The 11,408-nt window shown below is 50.0% G+C and overlaps 1 protein-coding gene across 1 annotated transcript; it reads right to left on the minus strand.

Moving 5' to 3' along the window:
• Window positions 1-1,702: 1,702 nt before the first annotated feature.
• On the minus strand, window positions 1,703-10,967 carry SNRPD2 (small nuclear ribonucleoprotein D2 polypeptide). Its single transcript, XM_032964059.2, has 3 exons — window positions 10,817-10,967; window positions 7,906-8,082; window positions 1,703-2,681 (listed from the first exon to the last, which is right to left on the minus strand). The coding sequence occupies exons 1-3, from the start codon at window positions 10,819-10,821 to the stop codon at window positions 2,507-2,509; spliced, it is 357 nt and encodes a 118-aa protein (XP_032819950.1). The 5' UTR covers window positions 10,822-10,967; the 3' UTR covers window positions 1,703-2,506.
• Window positions 10,968-11,408: the final 441 nt, after the last annotated feature.

The following is an 11,408-nucleotide window of genomic DNA, read 5'->3' on the forward strand; positions in this document are numbered from 1 at the left end:
TGAGGCGGTGTTTTTGTTGGATGGCGGGCGTCAGGTGCCCAGTTGGTACGGTGGTGGTGGTGGTGGCACTTCTCTGTGGAGGGGTAACGAATTATCATATCGTTAAAAGCAGGAACGGCATGGGAGGGAGAATTCACCGCGGCGGTGAGCAGATGCGTGGGTGAGCAGATGCGTAAATAAGCAGATGCGTGGGTGAGCAGATGAGTGGGTGAGCAGGCAAGTGGGTTAACAGATGCGTGGGTGAACAGATGAGTGGGTGAGCAGGCGAGCGGGTGAGAAGATGAGCGGATGAGCAGGCGAGTGGGTGAGCAGGTGAGTAGTGGGTGAGCAGGTGAGTGGGTGAGCAGGTGAGTGGGTGAGCAGGTGAGTAGTCGGTGAGCAGGTGCGTAGTGGTGAGCAGGCGAGTGGGTGAGCAGGTGAGTAGTGGGTTAGCAGGTGAGTAGTCGGTGAGCAGGTGAGTGGGTGAGCAGGTGAGTAGTCGGTGAGCAGGTGCGTAGTGGGTGAGCAGGTGAGTAGTCGGTGGGCAGGCTAGAGAGCGAGCTGGCTGGGGTCTGCTACCGCCGTGTCTGTTTAACCTTTAAAAGTTTCAACACCCACGCCACGTCAATCAGGGCCCGCAGAAGGACGCGAGGGTTCAGCGTTAAAAACCCGCGCACCAAAACATACATTATCCCGCAAACTTTGTAATCGATCCTGACAAGTTTGAAATAACAGCATTCTTCTTCGTCTCATTCACGTGCGGGTGGGGAAGGAGGGGGGGGGGGGAGCGCTTCTGGGCTCCGGGATCTTTGCTTTTAATTGCGAGGGCGACCGGGAAACGAGCCGTGTTGGGGCACGCACAGGCGCTGGCTCAAGCGGGGGGGGTGGGGGGTGGGGGCGTCGTGTAACCCAAACTGGGAGCGCGGCGACTCGAACGGAGCTCCTAAGTGACAGCGATGACAACTGCCTGCGGGCACGCGCAGACGCATGCACGCACGAGCTACTCTGGTATCCGTCACGCTGTGATACTTTATATCGCGCCTGGAAGCAACGCGTACATCAAAACTATTAATCCCGCCCCGACAGCCTGTTTAGGTATTGTACTGGAGGACAATTAACGTCGTCTGTAAAGTGTCAGTTTTCAAAGGTGGCGAGGCTGCGGGGAAGCTCAGGGAGGTGTTCCCATCCCCCTTTTATTTTTTTAAAGGTCGGGTCGCAGAATCCCGCTCACCTCGTGACAAGCAAGGGCTCATGTTTTGACACAAAAATGCATTAGTCACACCAATGCCACATTTAACAATAACCTTGCGGAGCTAAATGCGGTGTTGATAGGAGCATTAATGCTAAAAAAGCCAGGATATTCAAAGGCGCTTACGGTAATTAAATTCGGCTCCGTGCTGACACGTATGAAGTACAGCCGTTGAAAATTAAAAATAAATAAAATGCAAATGCCTTCGCGTGGCACCCGCGCGTAAATAGTTTTGCAGAGATTACGAGCGGAGAAATCTGCGTGTGGGCCTCCTTCCCTCTTCCCCCCCGCTCTTCGCGAGAGAGACGCCAAGTCGCGAACGGACATCGACCTTTCCTGCTGATGGGAGGGTGAGGGGGGATTACAAAAACGTCACTTGGCGATCCTCGTTCAATGTCGCTTTTTTCCGTCGTGCGGCGAACTAGAAATTGTGTGAAAGAAGGGCGCGACGCTACGGCACAAAATCGTGAGCGGTTATTGAAAAAAAAGAATCAAAAGTTTATTAAAGGCCAAAAAAACAGTACAACTGGAGACAACGCACATTGCTGCACTCTCTCCAGTATATAAACATCGTTATCCACAACAGACATTCCCCCCCCATTAAAGCTCTTCACGAGCCCGCACGGTTATAATGGGTTTTTATGTTTTTCGCTTTTTCATTCCCGTTTCCTGCTCCCCTACTTTTCCGTATATTAAATAGATCTATCGCATACCAGGTCTCCTCCTCTGATCAGCTTGTTGGAACAAATGTAAAAAAAAAGACGACCGCGCTTGACTGACGAGACGGGCTTGACAAACACACTGACCGGCTGAAAACAAAAAAAAATACGACGGACATACTGAATGACTTGACTGGCAGATTGACCGACTGGTCGGCGTAAAAAAACTGGCTGAATGGCCGACACTAAAATATTGACAAAACCCACCAACCAAACGCTGTGACTCACGAACCGGCTGACTTGGGCTGCCCACCGGCCAACTTAATTGTCGACAGCCATGACCGGGGGTGGGGGGGGGGAGGGTCGGCAACCTGCGGGCTTCTTGACGTTACTGATCAAGGGCCACCCCGTGTCTCGTAGTCACGTGCGTATTGCGGGCTCTTGAAATAATGAGTTTTTTTTTTAATTACCGAATTTTGAAAGGGAAAAAAATAAACGGCGCTTCTTGTTACTTTCATTGCCGACCCCTGGCCGTGACAGATCAACAACAGACAACCGGCCAGCCAGCGCGAACACCCGACAGTGCCTGAGAGGGAACTGTAGAAGCCCTTCGGCCGTCTCATTTGCTGCTCGTGAGCGGATTCCTGAGCACGATGATGACCGAGTCTCCGCGGAGGAACATCTTGGAGATGTAGCGATCCTTGTTCACCGGCTTGGACTTCTTCTTGCCCTTTCCGCTCTTCGGCACCTCCGTCCACATCTCCTTCACGTTCTCCAGCACCATGTTGCAGTGCCTGAGGTGACAGGGGACGCGCGGAAACGTTAAAGAGAGAGGCGTGCGCGCGAACACGTTGGCGGGTGGGGGGGGGGGAAATTACAACAACTTAGAAGACAACGGATGGCTCTGACATTGCTCTGACTGTGGGCGCACCGCTGCCGACGTCCGTCACAACGGATGCGTCCACGTGGTTGCGCGCAATCTCCTCCCCACTCGCTTGCTCTCTCCGTCTCTTCGCATCATCCGGACACGCACAACGCCTCGTGCAAGCTGCCGTTGGCTCGGTGTACAACGTGCAGACGGCAGTAATGTGGCGGCCGCCCATCGGTTGTCTCCGCAAAATAAAAAATAATTGCCCCGCTGTCCAGGTCAGGTCACCCGCTTTTTTAAAAAACAAAAGTCAAAATTTGCATTTCGTAAAGGGTAAATTTACTCCACAGGTATTTTTGGGACACTGCTCATACCCACACCAATTATGGATCTCGAGTTATAATTGGAAAAACAAACATTAAAAAAATTAAAGCTGCCTGATCACTTTTAACAAGCAAAACAAAAACATTCCAGATGTTTCAGGCAAGGCGCCTTTACTGAGAACACAGCGAGTTAATTGCCGTTACCTGAGTTAACGGCAATTATTAAATAGTTCATACACAATTCATAAATATTGCTCCTCAGTATGTAGCAAAATTACAGACGGTGATCTGTATTTAAAAATACACATCGAGTTATTTCATTAATTAAAAAAACGTGCCAACGTTTTTTTTTCCCCCTGCGCACGCTTGGAAATTTGACAGCTTTATAATAACTGATTCCGACGGCTTTATAATAAACCGGCGTCGGCAAAGAGCGGCAACGGAAAGGGCGAGGTAGGAGACACCGGGCTGGGTAGCAGCAATTCAGCCGCAGATAAAATTTCTCACGCGATTCAAACGAAGAATCATCTCGCATTGTCTCGGGTGTTGTATTTTTTGTATTCTTTTTTACTTCCACGGCGAGTCTCGTTGCACTACTTCCACCGTTCGCGACGGCTCTCTGGGCTGAGTCAACGTACGTCTGATTTTGTATTCTTCGGCTCTTTTGTGGTGCAGTTTTGCCTCCGAGTCGTTTGTGTGGCGCCTGCCTCGCGTTGCATTCGCACCACCTCGCCTTGTGCGACATTATAACACTAATCCTCATCTTGTACTGTCTGCCGCGCAAGTTCTCTCCCGTTGCCGTCGTCTGCCTCATACGTTCCGTCCGTCCACGCTGACTTATCATCTGTCTCGTCAATTCCATTGGCCCAAACGTAACACGGTCGCATGTGACGCGCGTACAATTTGTGTAAATCATAAATAACGGATTCATACTGAGACGAATAACCCCGTACAGCCTTCAGACTGTTGGGGAAGGTGCCGATTCGTATACGCGCACGCGACTCGACACACGTATACACCGCCGACACAATAATAGATTATTATCGAAGCATTGTCGCGCTCGCCAGAGAGCCAAGGGCAGACTCGAGCAGGATGAGGGGGCGGCAAGCGGTGGAAGACGACACGTCCACGAAGAGTGTGAGCGGGGATATAAAAAAAAACACACACAACACGGGCAGTAGAATGCTTTTGAAATTGGGCAAGAATGAGGCATCGGAGGCTATTCACGCCTCTAAATGGGGCGCACTGCGCACGGCACGACCCTGGGCTCCTCGGGGCTCGCACCGATCGACGCTGCATCGCTGCACACTCAAGGGCCTCCACGCCGCCGCACTCGCATCTGCGGCTGCGGGGGGGGGGGGGAGCGGGGTGTGTGTGTGTGTGTGGGACGCGGGAGGACCCTGGCTGTGGTGTGAATGACAGGCCCTGGCCCCAGACGCGCTCTAAGCCCAAAATAATCAGAGCGGGCGAGCGACATAAGCTGATAAACAGGCCCCCAAATTCAACGCAGCCGCTTGGGCACTTTCCAAAACACACAGACGGCTGAACCCGCCTTTGTTTGCAGCCCTGGCCTTTGTCGCCCAAAAGACAAGCACTCCCCGGGCATCATCTTCCACCCTAGTTAACAGCAATTAATGGATAATAACCAGCTTTGACGAATAAAACCCAATTAACCGCACAGGAAACGGCCTCACCGGGCACGACAATAGCAGTTTATCGCACAATAACCGCTATTTGCCGGGAAGTTTTCGGGACAAATAGAGTGAAAGGAATCGGGCAGGAATGGGGTTTTGACGGACAGGCCACTTTCGCCAACCCCCACCCTCTGACAAAAATTTTCTCGCGGAATGGAATTTGCCGCGACGCTTTTCATCGGCAAAGCCGAGGGGGGGGGGGGGGGGGGGGGGGGATTCGGGGGCAGCGCGACCCCCCACCCCCCCTCGGCGAGCTTTTGTTAGAGCCAAACGGAGCAGTGGGAGAAGGAAGTGCGAGACGCACATACAAATACCTTCTCGCGCACACACACACACCTATCAGCGGCCTCCCTCCCCGCGAGGATTAAGCCCCCTCTTCTCCCCGTAACGCTGCTTTGTGTTTGCGGGGGGGGGTTGTACCTGCCACCGCCCGCGCTTATTCGGGTCGAGTTCACACCTCCCGTGCGGACCTCCGCATGACCATTCGTCTGTGGGGTTTTTATCGGCCAACACTAAAAAAAAATTCACCTGTGGTCTCTACTTTGCGCTAGTGACTTTTTAATGTGGATTTAAGTTGTTGTCCTCAAAAAAAGATAATTCTTGAGGGGATATTAGGACCCCCCCCCCCGAGTGAACACTAGCTGCGGGAATTTCTTTTCTATTTGCCAAAGCAAAACCACACCGTTTGAAAGGGTTGGTCGACTCATTCAAATATAACCATGCTGCGCACAACAGGCGCTAATAAGTGCAACGTGAACCAAGGCACTTTGGTGGTGAGCCAATGTCGGTAAATGGAGCACACTTAAGACTTTTGGTAACAGTTTACAGCTCTTTGCGAATCAACTGCTGCATGGTCACCCAATGCCGTGTTGGTCATGGGGATTGTTGCTTGACCGTACTTCACCCTGGTTAGAGCGGGTTGGAGAAGAGGATGGGGGGCGAGGAGGGCATTGACCGGTTCGTATATCACTCCCCGCTCCGATGTTGTCTGCGGCTGGGAATCGAACTCAGGTTCTCCAGGTTCACAGTGCTGTGCTCCAACTACTGTGCCACAGCTACCCCTGCTATTTCACATCAAATCAAGTTAAATTTTACCAATTGTATTTGTTTCGGTTATCATTTTTGTATTGCAATATCATAAGAGACGTACAAGATGGTGACACAGCAAGAGGTGGCTGTCATCCAAACAGTGGATAGTCAATGGCTGCAAAGCTTACATTTCAGCAAAGCTGCACATTTTATAAATGCACTCTGCCAAACACATTATTGGCATTGCTCACACAACATGCAGGCAGCGCACTGCACTGTAAACACAGCAAGCAGAGATCAATTCACAGGCACGCCTAACATCGAGAGAGTGATATCTGAATATCTTAACCGGTCCATGGCTCTGACTTTGACCAACTAACCATTGTGACGAAGTATGGTTCAACAATCCCCCGTGGGCAGCGGATTGACAAGGGGCTCTGTAAGTCATTATTATCACATCACACGCGCAACTACAATACAAATTGGATTTACAAAGCGTCTTGTACCAGGCGTGACCCCATCTCACACCTTTCAAGCGTCTATTGTAGTTCCGTCCACTTAGCACAACTCTTGTAATGGGTGGATTTTTTTTTTTTGTCGAGAGAGCGCGCGCGCGCGCGAGCGAGCGAGAGCTCACAAGGAAGCCAACAATAAGCCTCCCGCAAATCACTTCCACGCGCATTTGTCTTGGGAGGTATTCACGTCAGCCCAGTCCGCCTCTGCACCAGATGGTTCATTTGGGGGCCCCCCCTCCACACACACAATGGCCTCCTCATCTTTCAGGTCGGACACGAAGCCGGCAGATGGGGCGGTGGCGGCGCTGACGGCGTTTTCTCTGCCGCGGCCTCTCGCGTTTGCACGTCAGCGTCAACCGCGGAGGCGGTGGCTGCGGCTGCGGTAATCGTCGCGCGGCACCATACGACGCAGAGGCGAGCTTCACCGAAAGCCGCCTCCGAGATTTACGCGCGCGTCCAAAAAAAAATTTATAACGAGGCTACGTTTCAGCGGCGCTAGAAAAGCGGAGTTGTAGCTTAGCGCTTGCGAAACCTCCATTGTGAGGCAGAGATGGCGGTGGTATTATCGGTGAAGTGGGTATTCACAGCAGCTCAATGCGAGCAGATTCTACGGGGGGGGGGGGGGGGGGAGGGGGGTTAAGGTAAAAGTAAAAAATAAATCTGTCAACGATGCTGTGGCGGCGGTCTCGTGTGTCCGCGCTGCTAGCATCGAGTCAATACGAGGTGCTTGTAATTGGCACTCGACAGCGCGCGGGAGCGATTTGACGGAACAATGCGATCTCCCGCAGAGTTTTCGTTTGGATTGAGTTAAGTATTGGGGCGAGCAGTTGCAACGGTGGCTGCTAGCGCTGCCGCAAGCAGGTGGAATCAACGTCGTGCAGTAAGGCAGAGGGAGCGCAAATGCGGCAGTGGAAAAAGGGCAACGTTATGACTTTAATCATTTTTCGAAATGGTGGGCGGAGGGGGAGTTAATCAATACAAGTCTAACCACCAGCATAATCACAACAAAACCATCATCACCACCATCATTACTACCACCACCATGGGCAGCACCCTCACCACACCCAACTTCACCAGACGCACAGGCGCCACCATCACAACCACCAAAGTCAAAGATCCCCTGTATGGCCTGCAACAGATTGTTGGGGGCAAGTACTGATAACGAGCACCTATAAAGGCTGGCACAGGACACCAGGGGGTTTGTGGCCAGCACCACTCCCTACTGCCCTTTGGCGACGTTCACTACACACCACATCAGTTAATCATTTGAGGCCGAGTCGAGCTTGGAGGCCCAGGACCGATTCAGACAATTGTCACTGCTGTCGACACTGAGCGGGAATCGAACCCGGGTCGCCGGGTTCGCGGTGCAGCTGGCCAACCGTTGCACTACCGCTCCCCCACACTACTTGGTGCGGTGTGTAAACATCGCCACTGGGGAGAAAATACCACCGACACCATTACGACTACCATCTCCACAAGAGGCGACAGCACCACCACGACCGTTGGTATGCTGCACCAAACCCCAACGTTTGGCAACGCCGCCATCGTCTTGGCGAGCTTGTCGCCATCCACCCCCCACCCCACCGCACCTGTCGAAGGCCTTGACTCGCGCCAGCAGCTTCTTGTTGTTGCGGCAGTTGATGAGGACCTGTGTGTTGTTCTTGACGGACTGCGTGAGCACGGAGAGCGGGCCCGTGTTGAACTCCTCCTCCTCGCGCTTCGACAGCTCCTCGGGCGTCATCTCGCTCTTCGGTTTGTTAAGGAGACTGCCGGGGGGGGGGGGTGGGGGGAAGGGGTCACGGTGCCCTTAACAACCAACTCGCTGCAAAACTTTCGCTTGAAGGTTATATACATTTTAAAGATGCAACACTAAAAAAAAATATATATCCTCAAAGGAACAAAATCATTGTGCATGTGGCCAATCTCGTCAGAGCTAAGCTAAGCAGTGCTTGGAGAACTATTGTGCATAAAAAGTTGCCGTAGGCTACTGAGAGAATACATGTACGAACAATTACAAATTGTTCTTTGCATGATTGCACACGTCGATTCGTTGATGATTTTCAGAATCACTAGTTTTAATTCGAATCGGTGCCATTCATCTTGTTTTCATTAAATAACAAAAATAAGACTGCATACTAATTCCATTAAACGTATCTCACTTGCGAAGAGGATAAGATCATATGCGTCCTTCATACTTTCACCAAATGCATTTGGGGTGTAGCAGTGGTTCAGGCATTGGTGGCATGAGTTTGGTTCCTGACCACGGCTAAGATGAGTGCTGCGATATCTAAAACCCGGCTTGGCTCCCCCCCCCCCCTTACCGACTGGCACTGACCAGCACGATGAAGTATGGTCAAACAATCACCATGATTGAAATGGCTTCATGAATTTTCGTGATTTTTTTCTCCCCATTTTTATTTTATTTGTTAAGACATTCTATTATGGAGCTGACAACTCATGCATTTCGCTGCATCCACTATAACATCAGCTTAACTGTGTATGCGACCAATACACTTTGATTGATGAGGGCCCAGCACCAGCTCAGATATCACTCGCCACTGATGTAAGCCATGGCTAGGAATAAAACTCAGGGGGCCGGGTTCATAAATGCTGTTCGGCAATCAACCGTGCGGTCCACTCCTTCCATATAAATGCATTCATTGATATGCAACAGAGGGATATTATTTTGTTTTGATAAGCTGAACTTCGACCACGAGCCGCATCCATGTTAAGAGACGTGTCCTGCCATCATTTATTTTCCAGGTATGTCCAATAACGCGTGTGTTGTTCTTATCGTTTGTGTAATTCTAAGCATGCACATGGCCACACTTCTTAGGGCACTGTTCCAGCTTTTGATCCATTCATCGTCAATGTTTATGCTTACTCAGCCATTGCAGGTAATACAACCACGATTAAAATTGCCTTTTTTATATGCACATTTATTTATTGTCTTTCATTATTAAATTACATTTTCTAAAAGCACTCCAACCCGCTAAGCTGTTGTTAATGCATGACAATGGGTCTAACCATTTCTCCTATTGCCAATTTAAAACCCACTTACTTAAAACCGAGCTGAGATCATCAACCTCCTATACACAGAACTGACCGTGTAACATGATCAGCCACTCATCATCATAACCAGACATGACCCCAATCCACTGCTGGAAGTTAGATCTCCCCCCTCCTCAAGCCATTTCTGCCTACGGGAGCAGAAAATCAATGAACTTTTGAGAACCGGGCGAATTCACCGCGACGTGTGTTGAATTGTTGAACTTGATACGAGTTTGAAAGGTGATACGAGTCTTGTGTTGTTTTGACCATTCTTTTAAGTCTTTGTTTATGTGTGTGCTCTCTCGCTTTGTGATCCAGGTCTCCTTTGGTGAAAGATTTATTGTACTCTGAATGGACCCGGTTAGTTTACAGTTGATACATGCATCTCTTTTGCAAGTGAAAGTCGCAGTAAATACTGCAACACTAACAATTCGTCCCCCAGCTAAAAGTTAACGTTTATTTTCATTTGTTATACAGACGATCCCGTTTAGCCAGCCGGTTGCCAAAGGAGCAATAATAGGGTGGCGGGGTTTAGACATGTTAGTGGCCCAGAACCAGTGGTGGAAATTTCACATTCACGTGGAAAGGGGGTTGTGAAGCGATTGGATTATAATCATTGCTAGCTTCCCACAACGTTGGTAGAACAATATTAATGTTATCGCCCATAGAAGACTGTTCACGTGAGAAAGTGTAAAGGTTGAGAGCCGAGCAATGTGGACCGCGAGTTTAACAAAAGCGGTTAGCGTGCTTTCAATAATAAATCATAATTTAAGGCCTCACCACGCCAAGTCGAACATGGGGCAATGTTTAATAAACATTACATTGTCTTCATCACCATAACGTAACGCTCCAAATGCCACATTACCATCACACCCAGCTTAACCAACAACTACACCAATATCACCACCACCATTGCCACTCAACCACCACCGCGAGCTTCAACGCAGCAATTATCTCCAACATAACTTTTAACCGTTACCGGCAGCAAGTTTCTCGCGTCCCCATCACTATGGTACCATCAACACCAGCTTCAAGTGCATCACCATCACAAACTAACGATCACCACCGCCGAAACGGCCTGCAACTCACGGCCATCACCACCGATGGCTTCAATGCACTCACGATTAACATCACCTATCCACCGTGCACATATTTAACCACAGGCAACATAAGCTCGCGCGCCGCGCTAAAAAGTTACGGGACGCATCTTGTCGTCACAAACAACACGGACTGGACAAAACAAAAACATAGAATTAAAATAAAATTTAATTGAAACTAAAAACAGCCGCGTAAAGCCTCGGCCTACTAGGCCTGGCTGAGGCCTAGCACACAACCAAAGCGATTAATACATGAACATCGGCCGCCAAACGAAACATTCGTCGCCACTGTGGAGGTGAAAAGGGAGTGAAAGTGCGAATGAGTGTGCGATGGCGATGCGCGCACACTCACGACATGACGGATGGACGCGGATTCAAACCCGAGGATTGAATTCAATGGCGGAAATCCGATGGGTGAGAGAAGACGCGTGATGTCAACGCGTGGTGGTTACGTCATCCCGTATAACGCGTTACGTCATGACGCATACGCGCACACCATCGCGCGTTACGTGGTGAAAATACGTATTACGTCATCGCGCAAGACGTATGACGTGTATCCAGTAATGGTGCACTTACGGCAGCCAATCACGTTCACGAGGTGGTGGCTTGGTTACATTACATTGCATAGAGCCCATAGACTTACACAGTACCCATAGACTTACATAGGCCCATATACTTACATAGGGGCCATAGACTTACACAGGACCCATATACTTACATAGAGCCCATAGACTTACACAGAACCCATATACTTACATAGGGCCCATAGTCTTACACAGAACCCATATACCCCATAGACTTACACAGGGGCCATAGAGTTACATAGGACGAATAGAGTTACATAAAGCCCATAGACTTACACAAAGTCTATAAAATTACATAAAACCCATCGAGTTACAGAGGACTCGAAGACTTCTATGGTTGTCCATACCCTTAGATTAGCA

The sequence above is a fragment of the Petromyzon marinus genome, chromosome 31 (genome assembly GCF_048934315.1).
Source record: "Petromyzon marinus isolate PM22_M1 ecotype Great Lakes invasive population chromosome 31, UKy_Petmar_22M1.pri1.0, whole genome shotgun sequence".
NCBI classification, from domain to species: domain Eukaryota; kingdom Metazoa; phylum Chordata; class Hyperoartia; order Petromyzontiformes; family Petromyzontidae; genus Petromyzon; species Petromyzon marinus.